General features: G+C 48.8%; 1 protein-coding gene across 3 annotated transcripts in view; it reads left to right on the top strand.

The window, feature by feature from the left end:
* Positions 1-4,351: 4,351 nt before the first annotated feature.
* Positions 4,352-22,617, top strand: part of LOC147717654 (E3 ubiquitin-protein ligase TRIM39-like) — a 286,591-nt gene continuing 268,325 nt past the window's right edge. For 2 of the 3 annotated variants that reach the window (XM_086924444.1, XM_086924446.1), the window contains exon 1: positions 4,365-4,811. In XM_086924444.1, coding sequence (XP_086780570.1) covers positions 4,398-4,811 — 414 coding nt within the window. In that variant the 5' untranslated portion in view covers positions 4,365-4,397. Of the gene's footprint in view, positions 4,812-22,617 lie in introns of all 3 variants that reach the window. The other variant, XM_086924445.1, reaches the window with a different exon arrangement.

Consider the following 22,617-nt stretch of genomic DNA (forward strand, 5'->3'; position numbering starts at 1 on the left):
TTCTGTTTTGAGGGCGTTTAGTTTCAAGTGATTGAGAGTCAACCAGCTTTGTGTTTCCTGAAGAGTTGAGTTGAGGGACCTTATGTCCTCTGGGGAGGAGACTTTCGAGTACAATTGGGTTTCATCAGCATATATGTGGTAATGGATGTTGGACTATTTCAGGCTTTCAGAATGCCAGGAGAGGTCCACCATGATCTCAGCCGCGTGAAAAGCTCAGTGTGGGAAGCTTCAGGCCCGCACCGCCATGACCCCGTATGCCACAGGGGATCCAGCAGTGTTGATTGGAGAAAGCCTGCATCTGCCAGGTGCTGCCATGTGAACTGCATGCGGCCTGTCTATGCTGAACAGGATGGGGACTCAGGAGCACCCATGAGAGGGCACTAGCTGCACTGCTCAACACTTCCATACTGCTGGAACTGGTAAGACCTGTGGGGCCCTGGGGGACTAGCTGCTAACGGTGCTGCAGCACCCTAGATACCTTTGGCTAAGAACTAAAGAGTCTAATGGGAACTCTTGAGTACACCATATTATCTTGCATCCCTGGATGCGGCTACCAGTGAACAGGGAATAACCCTACACACGTTACAAGGTAGAGGGTGGGACAGGGGTTTGGCTGACAACTACTAAAGCCCCGACCACAAAGGGAGTGTGTTGTTGCAAATGAGTATCATTATTCCTTTGCCTGTTTAGAGTTAGAAAATAAATACTTATTTTCCTTATATAAGCAAGTATTTGACTTGACATTGATTTATTGTTCGTACTTTGAGTTATAAGTTGTGTTCACTTCCCTGTATCTACACTCCCCCCCTCCCCCCCCCCGAGGAGTCCTTGACTGCTCGTCCACAGCTACTAAATACGCTTTCAACTCAGGTGAAAAACACTGAACACCATTGTCGCTTTGCAACACTGCAGACACTTAGCAGCTCTTCATTTGTATAAATACCGCATAATAGAAGCTTATGAATCAATAACAGCCCTCGCACAATTTTGAAGACAGGCGGAAAAAAAATCTGCCAATAACAGCTGCACATCCTTTTCTGAAACCCCAGCTGGTCCCATAATGTCAATAACCACCGATTTCCAAGGGTTATCAGGGACCATACACTCGCACAGAGGTGGTTTGGGAGTTTTCAAAGATGTATCTGACATCCTATACTGGTTATATATCGATTCCAGGCCACCAGAACAGTTTCTTCACAACGGTTCTTGATACTTAAATGTCATCATGGCCTAGCCTCACAAAGTTACTTTCTCAGTACTAAGGGAGGTATAAACTTATCAACCCTCATCACTGCCTATTTTTTTTACCACCGCCAATTCAATCACCCATGTAAATGCCTGACGTCACCTTTTGAGAGGTATGTCAGATCTGATCTGTGCGTCTTCTTGGGTTTGTGCTATTGTTCCGAAGCATGGTATGAGGCTAGTAGGGCAGTTATACTCCTCTATGTAGGAATCACCACACACCTTCTACAGAGACTTCAGACCATACATAACACCATAGCCAAACTCATTCTCAGCCTTACCCGATGAACACACATCCCAACCCACTTCAGGAAACTTCACTGGCTCACCGTACAGAAGAGCTGCCAATTCAAACTGCTGACCCACGCACAGAAGGCTCCACACACCCAAGTAACTCTTGATTTTAGCCACCGCCTGAACTTCCACCAACCATCCAGAAGACTACGCCTCGCCGCCCTTTCACTTGCCCATACTCCCCGCATCTACCAAAGCAGAAGTGGAGGACGCTCCGTTTCCCACATGCAGTAAAGACCAGGAAAAGCCTCCTCACAAACCCCCACACCATCCCCTCACTTCCGGAATTCCGAAAGGCCCTCAAGACCTGGCAGTTTGAATAAGCCTCTGGGGCCTGCAAGTGCCTGGATACCCTGTCGGTTGAATAGCCACGCTTTATGACTCCTGATTGATTGATACTGATGTTGCAAAAATGACTGGTAAGATTTGAGAGTCTTGCGGGAGGTCCAGCAAAACTCGCAGTTGCCACTGAAGTTGCTGATAAATCGGACGAGGAGCTGCTGCACTTCCGGTGTCATGTAGAATTGCTGACATGCACGCAAGCATGCAGACTTATTGATCCTGTCCCCTTATTGTTCTTTGGAAATAGCGCTGTCTCCTCTGGAGTAGGCCCAGTAGTTTACTGTCTCTGGTGCATGTGATATATTGTTTTGTTGTTCTGCATTCTGTCCATCAACTGTTCTTTTTGCATTTATCACCCCGAGTGGGAATGGTATGCCCAGACGTGGTCCCGTGCTCTCCATGCCAATGGAGTCAAGCTATCCTGGCTGTAGAGGGGTGAAACCCTGAAACCGGTCCCAGGATGCTTGTTTCCGGTCTAGGGAGGACCTGGCCTGGCAGTTTGGGCTGGACTGTTCCCATTGCGCTCAGAGTCAAGACTGATTTGCATATGGCTGGGTTCAAACTGGAATGGCATGGTGAGCAAAAACACGATAGATTTCGGCCCAGATCTCTGTACTGGGGTGAATGTATGACATTGTTCTGCATTCTGTCCATCAGCTGTTCTTTTTGCACTTGATACTGTTTTGCTGGGGCACGTGGCTTTCCCCTGGTGGGTGCTGGCTGGTTACCATCACCAAGCATGGAGTGGACACACTGCGATGCAAGTGGTAGCCCCTAGCTCCCTCCTTTGACATGAAAACTGTGTCAAAATTTCACAGTGCTGACAGCACTCTTACACCCTCGCAGGGTAGCAGACTAACAATCTCAGACTTGGAGTCACACTGTAATGACAGCACTCTCACACCCCTCACAGGGTAGCGGTCTAAAGCTCCCGAGACTTGGAGTCACACCGTAATGGGAGCACTCTCACACCCCTCACAGGGTAGCGGTCTAAAGCTCCCGATACTTGGAGTCACACCATAATGGGAGCACTCTTACACCCCTCACAGGGTAGCGGTCTAAAGCTCCTGAGACTTGGAGTCACACCATAATGGGAGCACTCTCACACCCCTCACAGGGTAGAGGTCTAAAGCTCCCGATACTTGGAGTCACACCGTAATGGGAGCACTCTCACACCCCTCACAGGGTAGCGGTCTAAAGCTCCCGATACTTGGAGTCACACCATAATGGGAGCACTCTTACACCCCTCACAGGGTAGCGGTCTAAAGCTCCAGAGACTTGGAGTCACACCGTAATGGGGGCACTCTCACACCCCCCTAACAGGTTAGTAGCAGTCTAACACTCCTCAGGCTTGGAGTCACACCGAATTGGGAGCACTCTCACAGCCCTCACGGATTAGCAGGCAGACACTACTCAAATCACTCAAACTTCTCAAAAAACAGCAGCACAGAAAACTAGGCCTCTTGATTGAATGAGGTTTGTAAGTGCTGTTGTTGATGGGCAAGTGGGTGAATGCAAGAATGAGGCAATAGGTGGGTGCATACATGCATGAGTGACTTAGTGTATTTTAATGGATGAGTGTCTTAGTGAATCGAAGCATCAGTTATAGGCCTAACCTATTGGCACTGGCAGTGCTTTATTAGTTTCCCATTTTCAAGTTGCAGACACAGCAAGGTAAGCCGTCCATACTACCAGATAAACCTCCCATCTCAGTGGCAGACACTGCTATGGCAGTGCAGAGACTCCCAGCTCACTCTGCCCACACTGACACCCAAGATTAAGACACTCAAGACTACTGGGGCAGGTATTGTGAACCAGAGCCGAGAGGAGACCCCATGCCAACCATGGCACTTTCAGCCAGTCCTGACTTTCTAGCTTACTGTGGTTTGCATTCTGGGACTTGTAGTTTTGCTTTTACCATTCAATCCCAGGGTACGGTCCAGTAAAAAGCCAAGACTGTAAAAACATGACATGGTGTCACTAATCAGATCTGGTGCAGGCCTCGTGACGGTGGCGATCACAGCAAACATTGAGACACTCCCGGCGCACAGGTAGACTTTCCTTGATCTGCTGCACCTGCTCCCTTCTCATGACGCCTCAGTCTTCTGTTAAATTATTGTTTTTTCTAGGTCCAAAATGCCCTCTTGGGTGAACATTACGTGTTATAACTGTTGTCTATTCCCTTTCACTCACAGCACAGATACAAGGAACCTTGGCTCATCTGCAGACAGACACCTCGAGTGCAGATTCGTTTATTCCCAGCTCAGATGCAGACCGCCCCTGCTCTGCTGCAAACAGTGTCAGGTGAGAGGCCGACACCAGCTCTGCTGCACTCGATCTCAGCTCACCCCCTGACACTCCCCTCTGAGCTGCAGACAAACATGTACGGGCAGCTGTGTGCATTTGTGTAGAAGCTAGTGAGGTGGGAGGCGTCTACGGAAGGAGAGACAGACACTCCCACTTCACAAACTGGGAGAAACGAAACTTAACTTCACCTCTTCCTCTCCGGCAAGAACATGGCTGCAGCGGCTCCTGTCCAGAGCCTGAAGGAGGAGGCCACGTGCTCCATCTGTCTGGAATATTTCACGGACCCCGTGGTTGCGAAGTGTGGACACACTTTCTGTCTGTCTTGTATCACTCGGTGCTGGGAGGGGCTGCAGACAGACTTCCCCTGTCCTCAGTGCAGAGAAATCTCTCAAAACAAAGCCCTCCGGCCCAACAGGCACCTGGCGAACATGGTGGAAATCCTTAAACAGCTTCAGATACCGAGTGCAACACCCGAGGAGGGGAATATGTGCAGAGAACACGAAGAGAAACTGAAAGTGTTCTGTGAAGACGACCAGGAGCCCATCTGTGTGGTCTGCAGCATCTCACGTGACCATAAGACTCACAAGATGCTCCCCATTCGAGAGGCTGCCCAGGAGCACAAGGTATGTGTGCTGCTATAGAGGTGGGGAATAGGGTGACCAACTGACAGTGGTGCAAATTCAGGACGGTGATTGTAAAAATTCAGGACAAAACTTAGCAACAAAAGGTCAGTTTTACAGACACATCAGCGCCATTGTGACATTTAAAGCGTCCCACATGGGATGTTGCTTAAATGGGACCTGCAGTGCTGGCAGGGGCGGCCTTAGGCATGTGCAAGCTGTGCACCTGCACAGGGCACCCAAACCCCAGGGGCCACCACGCCAATATATATCCTTAATATAATAATCCTCTGAGGATGGATACATATTTGCGTGGTGGCCCCCGGCAGGGATTTAGTGGCCTCCGGCGCTGTTCCACTTCCAAACACCCTGACCCCCCCCCCCTCTTTACTGGGCTCCGCGCTCCGCCCCGCCCAGACCCCCTCTTCCGGGGCCCCCTACCTACACTCCCTGCCCAGGGCCGCCATGAGCCTAGAGCCGCCCCTAGAGTGCAGTCCTCCGAGTGGCCAGCTTTATGTGTCAGATCGCTTCAGGTATTCCATGCCTGTTGAGCTGGTGATGACTTGCATAGGGGCCGGTACAGTTCTGAGTGATGGATAAGACCCATAGCGGACAGGTCTTGTGTGAGGGTAAGAGCATGAAGCAGGAAAAAGGAGTCATTAACCAGCCTGCGTGAGCTATAGTTGGCTGCACACTGCTGTGCGTTATGGTATTATTGTGGGTTGGAACGGTTAGATAGGAGTTGACATTGCTATATCATACCCTGGCTAGCCATATATCAGCCCTCCTTATTTTACCTATATATGGGAAATAGTATACTGCTTGGGCGGTTTAATTTCTGTGAGCTGTATACTGCAGATTCACTGGTGTGACTCTGGTTTTGGTCTCCTTAAGCAGTAAGGCAACCTTTTCATCTGGTTGTCCCTTTATTGGCGCCGAGATGCTCCCTGGAGCGATTGTTAGCGCGATATAAATGGACTTTACATTTACATTTACATTTACATTCATTGATACATAGAAGTGTGCTACAGACTAGAAACTGTATACCTTGTTGAGGCATTATTGTAGGTCAGAAGGAGGCACTGTCTTTAACACACAGAACATTTTCTGTTGAAGGGAAGCAAAATTCAATACAAAAGTGGGAACCACCTGTGGACAACGGGGTCCAGTGTACTTGTCCAGTCAACTAATTATCAAAAGAGTACTAAGTTCCCCGGGGAAACGAACAACTAAGAGGTATGTGTGTGTATGGGAGTAGAGAAGAAGCAGGGAACAGGGTGTTCCCTTGTTAGAACTAGAAGACCTCACACACCCAGAAACCTATGTGTCATGCTTCATCATTGGTCTCCTGCTCCTCGTCAGACTGGCGCTGCAATGGCCGACGGGCGCCGTAGGCGCTCTTTGTTGGCGTTCTTTTGTTCCAGCCAATGGTTGAGTGCGTGAGAGGGGTCTGGTGAAAGTGTAGTCGTGAGGGAATAGTGAGATTAAAAGAAGGTGGGTCAGTCCACAAGGCTCTTTATTCACGTGGCTGACTCCCTTAGTTAAAAGGGGTGGCAGGGGAGATAGGGACTGTGAGGGGCACAGTGGGCTAACTCAACCCTCTAAATAGGTTGACATGTTTCTTGCCCAACTGGCAATTCTTCAGGACCACGGGTGCTTGTACTACACAGTAAAAAACCAATAAAATAAAGGAGAGAGATACAACCTCACTGGGTCAATCAGGGAGCAGACCAAGTGGTCCTGCTCTAGTGGGGTGACCCTAGGAGTATCACTAGTGGGCCCCGCAGTCTGTTCCCGTGGGGCTGCTCGTTAAGGTAAGGTACCTGTAGTGTGAGCAGCCTGGGTACGTAAAGCTACCCCCACCCAAGGCGCCCTGTCGGTAGCGCAGAACAGCTGGTTCGTTTCCCCGGGAATGGAAGCAAAATGCCAACATGCAGTTTTATTGCTAAAACTATACAGCGCATAAATGCGAATGTGTGGAAATGTGGTTTCGGCAAATTTGTATCATTTGAACATCACCAATTAAAGTGTCTTGATTGTTTCGATCCTGTTTCCAGCACACTTCTGAATGACAAACAAGTGGTCCATTCGTGGTTTCAGAACTGCTGATATGTTTTAAAACATTTGCAAAGTTCATTTGTAGATATTTAGAAGTTGTGTTTTACATACAGCCTTTGTTTTTGCACTCCCTAGATCATTTGTGTAAAGATGGTGCATTCTACAATGCCTTTGTCATTCTGTATTCAATTGTATTGACTTCAAAAGCATAGTAAATGATGACTTTACCCTTCACCATAGTACGACAATGTTTGATGGGGCTCTTCAATGCTTTCCTCACTATCACCTACAGGGCCTCTCTCACATGTGTTTCATTTGTTTTAAAGCGCCTCTCATACCAGTGTAGGGTGTCAGACCACTTTACATTGCACACTCCTACAGAGACAATGAATCATACATGTGTAAATCATTGTATTGAAAATATTACATAATGCAATGGAGACTACAAGGTGTAGGATGCACGCCACCCATACTGGTAGGCATTATGTAAAAGTGCTTCGTCTGAAGAAGCCCAAACACAGGATCCAGAACATAACACAGTAGTTAACGTTGACTTTAATGATAAGAACTTATTTGTACCCAAACACACCCTTTTTAGCAACATCAGGATAATGAAAAACAGGAAAAAAACATAACTTTGTAACCTGCACCATGCAGCTTGCATGCAACCCTTTGATGGCAGTTCATAGCTCACTGTGCTAGATTACATATGTAACTAATGAACTGCACAGTAACAAAAGAATCTCAGTGACAAAAGCACTATCCCACTAAGCTCTGCACATAAAATACTGTTCTTTGATGTGCATTGTACACATTCTTTGCAGCAGCCATATTAACCCTCTGTGCTACCTTGGATGATTAACATCTGCCATTAAACAAAACTCCCATCTCTCTCCAGTGGGCACATTAGTCACCAGAGTTATCGTGACGCTTTTATTGTTGCCTGAAAATGCTGGATATACAAGGAACTTTGCAGTGCCAGCCCCCAGTAACAAAACTGCCTTCCCCAACTTACCAGCCTCCCAGGGAAACACCCAATACCAGATATGGTCAGTCCAGGTTTGCTACCACCCTCAATGGTGCTCCTCATCTTCACATAGAACCTCTCTCATGTGTATTTAATTTCTTTTATAGTGCTATCCAAAGTATGTTCGAAAGGGTGTTGGCGTGCATTCCATCACACACACATAATATAGAGACATTGACTCATAAATGTGTAGCGTGGGCAGGGCCACAGGGGCAATTTTAGTGGAAGGGACTCGAGTCACGTCGGTGCTGTTGTCTGCATCTGAAGATTATGTTGTCTTGCTTACCTTTCCCCGCAGAAGGGCTGCAGGGAGCTGTGCCCACATGCATTTCTCATGGCCTCTGGGCAAGTGGAAGGCTGATTGCACTTCTTCCCGGTGGCATGGGAGCAGCGCCTCATTTCACTCATCCATCCCTCCACTCATCCATCCATCATCCATTCATCCTTTTAACCCATCCATCCATCCTTTCATTCATCCATCCACACTTCCACCCATCCATCCATTTACTCATCCAATTAACCATTTACCTTTTAACCCATCCAGCCCTCCTTTCATTTACTCATCCATCCATTCGGCCAATCCCTCATCCGTCCATTCATTCATCCATTCACCATTTCACTCATCCAACTATCCTTTCTTTCAGCTCTTCACCCTCCCTTTCACTCATATATGCATTCTTTCAATCATCCATCCTTACATCCTTCTTTTCACTCCTCCATATGCCCATCCATCCTGTCAAACATCCATCCATACTTTCACTTATCTATCCATCCTCCCTTTCTCTTTCCATCCCCGTTTCACTTAGTCATCCCTTTACTCTTCCATCCACCCATCCACTCATGAATCCATCCGTTGACCCTTTCACTCCTCCATCCTTTCACTCCTCCATCATTTCTCTCATCCATCATCCTTTCACTCATCCATCCATCCTTTCACTCATCCATCCATCCTTTTGCCCGTCTGCCTTCCCTTTCACTCACTCATCTATCCTTACATCCACCCTTTCACTCCTCCATCTATCCATTCACCCTTTCACTTATCAATTCAGCAATCCATTCTACCCCTACATCTATTTCTTTACCCTCTCTTTCATCCATCCATTGTTTCTCTCGTTATCCATCCATTCACCCTTTAACTCATCCATTCCTCCTTTCACTAATCCATCCAGCCATTCACCCATTCCTTCATTTACTTACTGGCCCACCTGTTCACATTAATTATGAGCTGAGCCTTTGTCTGCAGAGTTGCAGACAGAAGAAGCCCATCAAGAACTCTACCCTGCTATAGTTCCTCATACAAGGGGTGGGGGGAGGGTTTACTAAGCCCCTTCAAATAGGCAATATGAAACTTGGAAGTCATGAGTCATGCATGATGCACAGTGCCAGGACCTGAGGTTACTGTGATATGGTGTTGTTTCCAGGGCTTTAAGTGGGTTGAAAATACTTGGGGGTCTTTCCAAAGGGCGTGTCCAATGTATTTAACAGCATGGCTTAAAAAACATAAGGTAAAAATCTGTGTTTGGCATAGTGTGCTGCCCGACTGGTATTCTGCTACTTCTGTTATTGCATCCACAGAGATAATACATTGCACCTAGAAGCCAGGACTATTGGCTTTGTCAATGGTTCTTAGTTGTATTAAATAAAAAAGCAGAAACTATGGTTTCCTTGTATATAGTATTGAAAATGCTACAGTTCTAAAATGATGAGACTGTTAAATAACTATAACCCCTTCTTTTTAACTTCTTTCTGTGGCATCTTTTCATGAACTGGATTCTGTACATGTCTTCCATCTCGTGAGGTGCAACATTTTTTGTACGAATCAAACCGAATGCCCTGCCCTAGACTGAGGCTGGAGGAGGCCCACCACATGCTTTAACATCCCAGACTGGCCCATTGTCATTCTGTATGTGACAATCAGCCGGCAGACAGAATGACAAGGAGGCGGAGAGGGGAGCTGCTCTTGTGGTCAGAGGAAGAAAGTGATGTGACCCCATTGTAAGTTTCTCCCTAGAGTTGGCCAGACTTGTACATGGGCCTAATGCGCAGCAGCAGAAATGAGGGGACACAGACACAGTGGAGCTCTGGTCGGACCGGAAGTCTCGAGCGACCTCCGACGATTTATTTATAGCCTTCAGGCCACGCCTGGCCTGAAGGTGCAACAATGTGTGGAAGTGGTTCCGGGGCTCAGCCGAGACCCTCGGACCACTAGAACGTTACATCCCTTCCCAAGTTAGTTCTTGTTTCTCCAAGTTCAAAGTTGCTCACGAATAGCACACAAAGTCCGCCAGTTTCTGACTGGGCTTAGGGTTTGGCCTGAGATGGTACATGTTCCTTCCTCTCGCTGGGGTCACTGCTCGCATAGGGGATTGCGCTGGTGATACTGCAGCCGACGGAGTCGTTTCCCCTTCATGTTGTGGCTCCTGGGTGTGATCCTCGCATCGACCAGTGGGCATATTGTCCGTGTGGTTTTCGGGGTTTCTTTCAGCTGCTACTGACCCTGCGGGGATCCGCTTAAACCAGGACACATTGCGAGTTACCTCTTCTCCATTCCTCTGCGCGGTGATTGCGGTGCCTTTTGTGGTTTTGATGACCCATGGGTCGGGTTCATATGGCGTTCTGAACTTGCCACCCGGCCGTCGGGTTCTCAGCAACACAGTGTCTCCTGGTGCTAGGATTCGACTACATGTTCTCCTCTTTTTGTTCGCTCTGTCATTATTCACCCTCCTCCTCCTTTGGATCTCCTCTGGCTTGTATGGCTCTGCTGTCCAACCATCGGTCATCGGGAGACTGTCTTGTCGATTTCCTGCAAACATCAGTGACCACTGTGTTCTTTGTGTTGTGCTGTGGGGCGTACTTCTGTATTCCCCAAGGAAATGTTGCAACGCTTTCTCTGGGTCACTTTCCTCTATTCCGGCTATTCTCAATACCTTGTTAATGGTCCGCATGAACCTCTCGGCTTCACCATTCGCCTGCGGCCACTGTGGTGTTATGCGATGATGTTTGATTCCTAAGCTATTCAAAAAGTCATGAAATTCGCCTCCCTGAAATGGGGGCCCATTATCTGTTTTGAGTATCTGGGGGCGACCAAACATGGCGAACACTTTGTCTAGAATGGGCTGGACATTCCTGAAGCTGGTGGATTCCGCTAGCTCCACAATAGGATACTTAGAAAATGAGTCTATGAGCACGACTGTTGTACGCCCATCAGGGAAACTCCCAAAATCCATGCTAACCCAGGACCAAGGTGTTGGGGCATGTTCCTCGGTGACGATGGGTGCTGGAGTTTCATGATTGCTGGTGAGTTGGCATGCTCGGCAATTCTTTACTAATGTGTCAATACTGACATCCATCTCTGGAAACCACACCTTTTCCCTCATTCGACTTTTCATCCGTCGTATCCCTTGGTGCCCCGCATGCACCAATGTGGTGGCGTGCTCTTGCAGACTTAGGGGTATTACTATTCGGCGTCCTCTGAGGACCAGTCCATTTTCAGCCATACTGAGTTCGTTGTGGATTTTCCACATGTGTCCTATTCTGGTGCGATCTACTTCTGACCAGTCATGGTTGTCTTTCAAAAATCCCTGCCATGTTCCAGTCTGGATGGTGTTTGTCACTTTCTGTAGCACATTGTCTTGACGGTAATGTTCTAGTATCAATGGGATTGACATGGCTTGAGGGCACGCACTCTGTGCCAGAAGGTTGATTTCTTCCTCAAACAAAGTTTCTTCCTCCCCTGACTCCATGGTCTCTGCTGCCGGATGACGGGATAGGAAGTCTGCTGGATTTTTCTCGCCTGGCCGGTAGAAAAGGTCCATGTGGTGCTGTTGTACTTGAATTGCCCACCTCTCAATTCTGGGAGGTGGATGTGGGGCTGTTCCTCTGAATAGGGGTATCAGCGGCTGATGGTCGGTGACTAGTCGGAATGGGCACCCTGCTACATATAAGTGGAAATGGTTGCAGGCCCATTTTACTGCTAGCGCCTCTCTCTCGATTTTGTGAGTATCGAGCTTCGGTGGCTGTTAGCGCTTTGCTGGCAAATGCTAAGGGTGTCCATACTCCCGGCTCTGCTTCTTGTGTGAGTAGTGCTCCAAGCCCCACTGGGCTGGCATCGACTAGGATCTCAGTTTTTCTGGCTGTGTCAAAATATGCAAGAGTCGTGGTGTCTAACAGCGCTGCCTTGATCTTTGCAAATGCTTGCTCCTCTTCGGAACCCCATTTCCACTGTGCATCTTTTTTTGTTAGGGCACGGAGTGGCTCTGCGATTGTTGCTAGGCCAGGAATGAAACGTGCACAGTACTGCGCCATCCCTAGGAAGCTCCTCACCTCAGACGCTGTCAATGGGGCTGGCGCATGCTTGATGGCATGTGACTTGCGTGGATCTACTTTCACTCCATTGCTATCGAAGATGTAACCAAAGAATTCCACCGTCTTTTGGAAGAATTTGCACTTTTCTCGGTGAAGTGTGACACCATGCTCCGAGAGTCGCTTCAGTGTTGCACGTAGCCTCTGGTGGTGTTCCTCGCTGGTTTTTGAATGAATGAGGATGTCGTCGCTGACATTTAGTACCCCTTGCAATCCGGACAGCACTTCTTTGATCGTGTTCTGAAAGATTTCGGCAGCTGATGAGATGCCAAAATTCAAACGCTTATATCTTCGCAAACCAAGGTGCGTGGAGAATGTCGTTATATACCTGCTTTCTTCCGCTAGTCGGAGTTGGTGGTATCCGGCGTTAAAATCAAGTTTAGAGAACCACTGTGCTCCGTTGAGGTCTGCTAAGATGTCATCTACTGTCGGTGTGAGGTGTCGTTCTCGTTTGATTGCCTTGTTGGGCATGCGCATGTCTATGCAGATGCGGATCTTTCCCGGTTGACGGGGTTTTTCGGCGATCACCATAGGTGAAACCCACGGGGTGGGGCCAGTGACTTTCTCTATCACGTCTTGTTGTTCTAGCTTCTCTAGCTCGTCTTCCACTGCCGTTCTGAGATGGAACGGTATTCTTCTGTGCCGGAGAGCAATGGGCTGTATTGTTTTGTCGATGAGTAATTTTATTGGCGGCCTCTTGATCATGCCTAATCCTTGGAATAGGGTTGGGAATTGTAGCAGTAGTTCGTCAACCTGTATGCTCTTGACAGCATTGGCGAACGCGATTAGCTGTAAGTCTTCTGCCGTGTGGCTGTCGACGAGGAGGTCTGCTTCTCTGTCTACCACGTGGAACGTTGTGGTGACCTCGTGTTCTTCTGCTTTTACTTGGACCACCATTTTGCCTCGCAGTGGAAGTCAAGTCAAGTCAAGTCATAATATTTATATAGCGCACTACATACCCAGAGGGTTTCAAGGCGCTTAGGAAGGGGAGGTGGATTATTTGTCAAATATCCACGTTTTAAGCTGCTTTCTGAACGCTAGGTGATTCTGGGTGAGGCGAAGGTAAGCGGGGAGTGAGTTCCATGTTTTGGCAGCCAGGTATGAGAAGGATCTGCCTCCCATGGTGGTCTTGTTGATGCGAGGTACAGTGGCGAAGGCTTGGCTGGAAGAGCGAAGTTGGCGGGAGGGGGTGTAGAAGGAAAGTCGAGAGTTGAGGCAATCTGGTCCGATGTCGTAGAGTGATTTGTGTGCGTGGGTAAGCAGTCGGAAAGTGATCCTCTTATTGACGGGTAGCCAGTGGAGGTCTTTAAGGTGGCCAGAGATGTGTTCGTTGCGTGGGATGTCTAATATGAGCCTGGCTGAGGCGTTTTGGATTCGTTGTAGTTTCTTCTGGAGTTTAGCGGTGGTACCTGCGTAGAGGGTGTTTCCGTAGTCCAGTCGGCTCGTGACTAGAGCGTGGGTGACTGTTTTCCTTGTTTCGGAGGGGATCCAGCGAAATGTTTTTCTGAGCATGCGAAGAATGTTAAAGCAGGAAGAGGATACGGCGCTGACTTGTCTGTTCATTGAGAGTGAAGAATCCAGGATGACGCCAAGGTTCCGTGCGTGGTCTGTCGGGGTGGGTGCCTTTCCGAGGGCTTCCGGCCACCAGGAGTCGTCCCATGCAGAGGGGGATTTACCTAAGATGAGGACTTCTGTTTTGTCTGAGTTCAGTTTCAGACGGCTTTGTTTCATCCATTCGGCAACTTCTTTCATTCCTTCGTGTAGGTTAGTTTTAGCGGTGCTGGGGTCCTTGGTGAGAGATAGGATCAGTTGAGTGTCATCCGCGTAAGAGATGATGTTGAGGTTGTGTTGGCGGGCGATGGCCGCGAGGGGGCTCATGTATACGTTGAAGAGGGTGGGACTGAGTGAGGATCCTTGTGGTACGCCGCAGATGATTTCAGAGGCCTCGGACTTGAATGGTGGGAGGCGGACTCTCTGGGTTCTTCCGGTGAGGAACGAGGTGATCCATTCCAGTGCTTTTCCTTGGATTCCGATGTTTCTGAGGCGTTGTAAAAGGGTGCTGTGGCAGACTGTGTCGAAGGCTGCAGAGAGGTCGAGGAGGATGAGGGCGACTGTGTCTCCATTGTCCAGTAGAGTTCGAATGTCGTCTGTTGCTGCGATGAGGGCGGTCTCAGTGCTGTGTTTGGCTCGGAAGCCAGATTGTGAGGGGTCGAGTGATTTGTTGGCTTCGAGGAAGGCGGCGAGCTGGTTGTTGACAGCTTTCTCGATGACTTTGGCCGGGAATGGAAGAAGCGAGATGGGGCGGTAGTTTTTGAGTTCGGTGGGGTCTGCTGTTGGTTTTTTCAGAAGGGCGGTGAGTTCAGCGTGTTTCCAATCTTCTGGGAAGGTAGCGGAGTTGAAGGAGCAGTTGATGACGTCTCGGAGGTGCGGAGCTATGACGGAGTCTGCTTTGTTGAAGATGTGGTGGGGGCATGGGTCTGTGGGGGATCCTGAGTGGATGGAATTCATCAGGCGGATGGTGTCCTCAGTGGAGATTGGGTTCCAGGCGTTAAGGGTGTTAACAGGGGGAAGATGGTCAGCTGATGGTAGGGTGGGTTGGCTTCCGGGTTGGTTGTCAAAGCTGTTCTGGATGTCAGCAATCTTGTTGTGGAAAAAAGAGGCTAGGGAATCGCAGAGGGTTTGAGAGGGGGTGATGTCGTTGGAGTTGGCCGAGGGGTTGGAAAATTCCTTGACGATGTTGAAAAGTTCCTTGCTGTTGTGGGCGTTGTTGTCAAGTCGATCTTTGAATGCTGTTTTCTTGGCTTTTCGGATCAGTTGGTGGTGAGTACGGATGGCGCTTTTGAAGGCGTCCTTGTTGCTGGTGGATGGGTCTTTTTTCCAGGCCTTTTCAAGGGAGCGGCACAGTTTCTTGGATTTCTTGAGGTCGTCGTTGAACCATGAGGCCTTCTTGATGCCAAGTTTGTGTTGACGTTTTTTCAGTGGTGCTAAGGTGTCGGCGGTGTTGGATAACCAAAGGGTGAGGTTGGAGGCGGCTTCGTTGGCGTTAGAAGAGAGGGCTGGGGAGGTTTGAAGGAGTGATGTGGAGATCTGCTCTGTGGTGATTTTGTTCCAGTTTCTTTGTAGAGTTGGTTGGAGGTGGTTGATGGGTTTGGGCTTGTTGTAGGTGAAGTGAACGCAGCTGTGGTCAGTCCAGAGGAGATCTGTAGTGTGGCTGAAGGAGACATGGTTGCTGGAGGTGAAGATGGGGTCAAGAGTGTGACCTGCGATGTGGGTGGGGGAAGTGACCAGTTGTTTAAGTCCGAGGTTGTCTAAGAGGGTGGCGGTGTTGTGGTCGTTGATCTTTTCAAGGTGGAAGTTGAGGTCTCCTAGAAGGATGTAGTCTTTGGAGGGGAGCGCGTGTGGGGTGATGAAGTCCGTGACGTCTTCACTGAATTTTGCGCGTGGTCCTGGTGGTCTGTAGAGGAGGGTGCCTCTGAGTGTGGTCTTGGGGTCGATGTGGATCTGGAAGTGAAGGTGTTCGGAGTTGGCGAGGTTGGCATCAGAGCTGGTTGAGATGCGGATTGTTTTCTTATGGACGATAGCGATTCCACCTCCTGTATGGTCGGTGCGGTCCTTGCGTGTGATCTTATAGTCATCAGGGATAGCGATGGCGATGTCAGGGGCGGAGGAAGCGTTCATCCATGTTTCCGTTAGGAAGGCGACGTCAGGCGAGATGGTGTCTAGTAGGTTCCAAAGGTCAATGGCGTGCCTGTGGACCGAGCGGGTGTTGAGAAGGATGCATTCTAGGTGGTTGGGGTCGGGAATCTGTGGTGTGGTCGTAGCGGAGATGTTGTCGGTGCCGCTAAATTTGCAGGAGAAGCAGGAGAACGGTCCATGGGTGCGTCCAGGAGCGGCTTGGACGCAGTTGGGGGCGCGACCGGGGTTAAGGGCTAGGAGGGTGGCGGCATCGTAGGTAACGCGGGGGGGCTGGGCAGCGCGAGGGGCAGGGGGTCTGGCGCTGGGCGCGGTCCAGGCGCGGACGGGCGTAGACGGGCTTACCTTTGGCGCACCTTCAGCGTGTCCGAAGCGCGTGGACGCTGCGCGTGGAGGCATTGGCCATAAATGGATGGTGGAGGGGGCGGAGCGTGGGAGGGGCTGCCGGGAGGCGGGAGCGGGGAGGAGACAGGGGCCGCAGGTAAACAGAACAACAAAATGGCGTTATGGTCGCGTGAACGAAGCAGGGGCACAGCCGGAGGGAGAGCAAAGGTACAGTTACACACAACAAACAATAATCAGCCTGTAAATAAGTCACCGCTATGCAGAGCCAATGAGCAGCAGTGAGTGCAATGCGAACGATACCACGCGCTTGGTAGTGGTCGAAGCGCTCTGTGATGCAGCCGGTGTCCGGGTGGCCAGGAGTTCAATCAGGGCAGGCGGTGTGGTCAGCAAGTGTCGCTAGGGCAGGCAGAGGGTCAGGGGAGCAACCGCTGTGGAGCAAGTCCAGACGGTCACGGTGGGACGGAGGACGGGGCTAGATAGTAATACCAGTGTGTGGGAGGGGCTGCCGGGAGGCGGGAGCGGGGAGGAGACAGGGGCCACAGGTAAACAGAACAACAAAATGGCGTTATGGTCGCGTGAACGAAGCAGGGGCACAGCCGGAGGGAGAGCAAAGGTACAGTTACACACAACAAACAATAATCAGCCTGTAAATATTTCTTTCCCGACGGTCCTCGTCCTCTGGCTCTCCCTCGGCACACGCTGGAGAAATGATTCGGAATCCCGCAGTTTGAGCAGGTCTTTCCACTTGCAGGACAGCTTTCCGCGTCATGTGCTTCCCGTCCACAGTAGCCACACTGCGACTTCCTTTGTGTCCGGGTCGGCCATCTGCTTCTTCCGCCCCGTGAAGACGTGCTGATTGCGTCGACTCTCTCCGTTTTGATCGTCGCTCCAGAGCTTGTGTTGGTGTTTAGTGCTGCTTCCATTGCTGATGATCGCACATCTGACAGCTCGTGTGATCTTGCTAATAATAGGATTTCTTCTAACGTGATCTTGGGTTGACGGAGGATCAGCGTTCTCAGTGGTTTGTTTCTGCATCCTTGAATGAGTTGGGCGGTGACTTCTTTGTTCTGGTCGTCCTCTGTGCACGTGCTGACGAGCTCACGCAGGCGGGCGTGGAATGCATCCATGGTTTCGCCCTCTCGTTGTCGGGACTGCCTAAACTTGAATCTTTCGTAATGTGGATTTAATTGAGGATCGAAGTGTGCATTGAGTGCTTGAACTGCTGCGTCATAGTTTTCGGATTCTCCCGTGTTCGGGAGGTGCTTGAACACTTTGTATATCTCTTCTCCCCCAAAATGAAGTAGCAGGGATCGTTTCACCTCGTTATCCTTCTCCCTCGTGGCTATGAAATAATTGTTTAATCTCCCTAGCCATACAGCCCACCTGGGCGCGGCAGTTGAAGGGTCTGCTAGTCCACTGAAGGGTGGCGATGCCGGCACTTGCGCGTGTGCGGAGTGTTGAACATGCGCTCCTACTAGTGGTGCTGGTGCTGCTACTTGTTGTTGGGGTGGAGGCTGCGCTGCAGCAGCTTGTTGTGGCACTGCATTGTTATCCTGTGTGTTGGACATTTGATTGGCAATGTGCGGTGTTGAACACTGTATTGAAGTACCACCTGTTTAGGCTTTGCCAATGCTTGTTGGGGTTTGATCTTTTCTTTGCGTTGTCCCTTGAACCGTTGTGCTTTGCCCTTGCTCGCTGACTTGCATGCGTCTGATCGTGTCTTTGTGTTGTCTTCTGTCTCGGTATTGGGTTTTGCCAATGCTTGTTTTTTTTTCTTTCTTTTTGCTAACTATCCTCGGCTGGGGCCTGGTGTGTGGACGCGACCTTCCCCCGCCTGTCGTAGGCTCTGCCGATGCTTTCCTTGCTTGCTGGGCAGGCGCTGTGACTCTCGCGCGGCCTCCGCGTGTGTTCTGCTTTCGGAGACGTCGGCCCGCGTGTGCGCATGCGCAGGGCTCTGCGGCGACCTCCACAGCGTTCTTGGGCCTCGCGCTTGCCTGCTCTTGTCTCCCGGTGTTTGGGCCTCGCACTTGCCTGCTCTTGTCTCCCGGTGCCTGATGCAGCTATGGCCCCCCGCTGCTTTACCGGACCTGAAGCTCTCAATGGGGTCGCCTCTTGCGCAGTCCTGGACGGGGACAGCTCCGGCGCCGGTCTCGCGAAGGACTCGTGTGCTGCCTGGTGCCTCGCTCTTGAGCCTGCAACAGACGTCGTGTTCAGGTAGGGACAGGGCTATCCCACCCTCGTCGCCAGTCGAAGTTTCTCCCTAGAGTTGGCCAGACTTGTACATGGGCCTAATGCGCAGCAGCAGAAATGAGGGGACACAGACACAGTGGAGCTCTGGTCGGACCGGAAGTCTTGAGCGACCTCCGACCATTTATTTATAGCCTTCAGGCCACACCTGGCCTGAAGGTGCAACAATGTGTGGAAGTGGTTCCGGGTCTCAGCCGAGACCCTCGGACCACTAGAACGTTACACCCATCATGGAGCTGAGGCTTCTTGCAGGGGAACAGCTCTGCTCCCTGCAATGCCCAAAATTATGGACGAAACGTGTCCGTAAAAGTGATCTTCACGGACAACGGACGTGAGATCCAAATCACGGACAGTCCGTGAAATGTACCTTTTGTCTTTAACCTTCTGTCTTGAATTTTGACCCCTTGTACTGAATTTTTACACTCACCGTCCTTAATTTGCACCCATGCCTGTTGGTCACCCTAGTTAATCCAGCCTCCTACTGTGCTCCCCATTCTAGAAAAAATACAGGATTGCACGGGATGTGTGCTGTAAATCCAGGGCGGGGTATAAATAGGGGGTTGTACCCAACTAATGTCACTGGGACCTGGGTGATCAATGTAATAAGAGGAAGGAGTCCCAGTAATCAAAGAACAATTTACAAGGCAAAAAATAAATCAATCAAGAAACAAATCTGTTCACATTGTTTTAATCACAATGTGAATGTTTATAGCAAATATATAACGTATCTTAACACGTAAACATAGTTCGTGTAGTGCCCCAAATATAGTGGAGAGACAGGGGAGGGGGGAGTGATCCTGTGAGGAAATAGTGGAGGGAAGGAGAAAGAAAAATTTTTGTAGTGACAATTAAATCAGTCAATATGCATCATTTGTCCATACTACACAGTGTGTGTAGAAATGGGGACCACAAGGTTCAATTTGTTATTTCAACAGAACAGCATACTCCACAAAGTTCAGATAATGAAGGCGTTAGGGCGTGGAGTTGATAATATGAATAGTTGTCGACGTTTCGACCCTCTATTGTGCAGGTAGAGTTGCTATCCTTGCTGTGGGGTCTTCATCAGGACAAGGGTGGGGACACACCTATTCAATGTAAATATATAAATTAATATTGGGAAATGAATCCCTATATTGTTCCGAGGGGAAAGCACATCAGTATTAGCATAAGGTCGTAGGGGACAGAATCATTCCTGTGCCACAAAATTAGAGCGAGTATATTCATACGCCACACAGTTAATATGGGTATAGTTAATAGACTCAGTGGATATTAAGTGCACCTTAAATAAAAAACAATTGAAATTGCGCTAAATCAGTTGATTACATCAAGGAGTTTCTTTGGGAAAAAGATGGGAGTGTAGCCAGTCCGAGGTGGGCGGCAGCAAACGGACATTTCAGTACCCACTGGCTATGGAATAAAATTAGCTCAAGGTAATGGTAAGACCGATTAATTATTTGGTGTTAGCAAGTCAAAATAAACTCACCACAAAGTAGTATAAACTGGACCGTGGTACCGTCTAACGGCGTGGTCCGAATGAATCGTCTATGCTAGAAAAAGCTGTTGATATACAATGAGGGCGGGCAATTAGACAAGTTTGAGTATACAGTAATTGGTGGTAGAATCTAAAATAAGAGTGGGGAGCTTACCACAATCACATGATTGATTTCTAACCCGGTAAGCGCTTTTCTTAGCTGTTGGATGCCTGTTGAAATAATTACCCCTTGATGGGTATCTCTCAACATTGTTTCCCGCTTTTACCTGCAGTTTATTCTACGAAGCACTCTGTCCGACTGAACCGGACCTCACACGGTCGTACTCTGATCGCTTCTGCTTGGTGAGTTCAACTCCCAATTAACTTTGACTGGTGGTGCATAGCTAGCCTCCCCTGTGCTAAGACTCTGGTCCTTTACTTTTAGAACAATCTACGAAGCACCCGTGTGAATTGGCCAGACCCCCTTACGATCCTATTTTGATCGTGTCTTCTTGGTGAGTGCAACTCCCTAACTAACCTTAACGGATGTGGTATTGCTAGCCTCTCCTCTGCTAAATTCTGGTCCTCTGTATTTACACTCCCCAGCTCCGCTATAATTGCTGGTACTTCGGACCAGGTCACTAAATTGAATTGGGGTCGGCCCGATACTAATTCGTGGTAAGCTCCCCACTCTTATTTTAGATTCTACCACCAATTACTGTATACTCAAACTCGTCTAATTGCCCGCCCTCATTGTATATCAACAGCTTTTTCTTGCATAGACGATTCATTCGGACCACGCCGTTAGACGGTACCACGGTCCAGTTTATACTACTTTGTGGTGAGTTTATTTTGACTTGCTAACACCGAATAATTGCTCGGTCTTACCATTACCTTGAGCTAATTTTATTCCATAGCCAGTGGGTACTGAAATGTCCGTTTGCTGCCGCCCACCTCGGACTGGCTACACTCCCATCTTTTTCCCAAAGAAACTCCTTGATGTAATCAACTGATTTAGCGCAATTTCAATTGTTTTTTATTTAAGGTGCACTTAAAATCCACTGAGTCTATTAACTATACCCATATTAACTGTGTGGCGTATGAATATACTCGCTCTAATTTTGTGGCACAGGAATGATTCTGTCCCCTACGACCTTATGCTAATACTGATGTGCTTTCCCCTCGGAACAATATAGGGATTCATTTCCCAATATTAATTTATATATTTACATTGAATAGGTGTGTCCCCACCCTTGTCCTGATGAAGACCCCACAGCAAGGATAGCAACTCTACCTGCACAATAGAGGGTTGAAACGTCGACAACTATTCATATTATCAACTCCACGCCCTAACGCCTTCATTATCTGAACTTTGTGGAGTATGCTGTTTTGTTGAAATAACAAATTGAACCTTGTGGTCCCCATTTCTACACACACTGTGTAGTATGGACAAATGATGCATATTGACTGATTTAATTGTCACTACAAAAAATTTTCTTTCTCCTTCCCTCCACTATTTCCTCACAGGATCACTCCCCCCTCCCCTGTCTCTCCACTATATTTGGGGCACTACACGAACTATGTTTACGTGTTAAGATACGTTATATATTTGCTATAAACATTCACATTGTGATTAAAACAATGTGAACAGATTTGTTTCTTGATTGATTTATTTTTTGCCTTGTAAATTGTTCTTTGATTACTGGGACTCCTTCCTCTTATTACGTAAATCCAGGGCAACAACGGGGCAAGACCTGCACTGCTTCCCATTCCAGAGGCTGCAGAGGAGCACAAGGTGTAGATACAAGGTGGAGCAACAGAGGTTGGGACCAGAATAAATGATGCTCCCCATGGGAGACACTGCCCAGGACTATACCGGAGGTCTTTAAACCGTGGGGCTCCCTCCACCCCCACTCCCGAAGGAACCCTCAGAGGGCGCTCCAGGTTGCAGCTGAGAGAAGTATGGCCCTGAAGAAAACAAGCAAGCATCTTGCTGAAAGCCACTGCTGCGATTCTAATGAGAACAACCAGCAGAGTGGCCTTGATCCCCGCTGTAATTGGCAATCCGAAACATCTGTGGCCATTTGTGCCATGGGGTAGAAGTCAGAGTTGGGCATTGTTATAACCCAACATCGCACCCCCCTTTCTGGCAGAAGAGCTAAGTAGATAGTGTTTAGGTGAAAGGATATCTATCATTTTAGCAATCATATATATCTGAGTATGCTGTTGAAAGAGATTACGGATTATATATGCAGTAATTGCCTCGTTAAATGTGTTCAGAGCTGTCAAGTGGCCCCATGTGATCTGTTGTAAGCCAGCAGCAAGGGGCATTTTGGGACTTGTAGGTTTAACTTTAAATTGCGTAGGGATGGGATCATAAATTGCAGACTGCAAGCTCCTTTGGCTAAAATGCCACAACTGGTTGAAATTGTCACACATGCGGTCAGGCCAAATGCCAGCCAGGTTGGATAATGTGGCAAAATAAAATGAACACATTTATTTTTGTCAACCATTATTTGACACCCGCTAACGTCCTTCACAGATTTTAGCTCTTTTACTTAAAACATATTTTCAGTTTCACTTATGATATTTTGTGATTAAAAATA

Source organism: Lissotriton vulgaris, chromosome 5, assembly GCF_964263255.1.
Source record: "Lissotriton vulgaris chromosome 5, aLisVul1.2, whole genome shotgun sequence".
NCBI lineage: Eukaryota > Metazoa > Chordata > Amphibia > Caudata > Salamandridae > Lissotriton > Lissotriton vulgaris.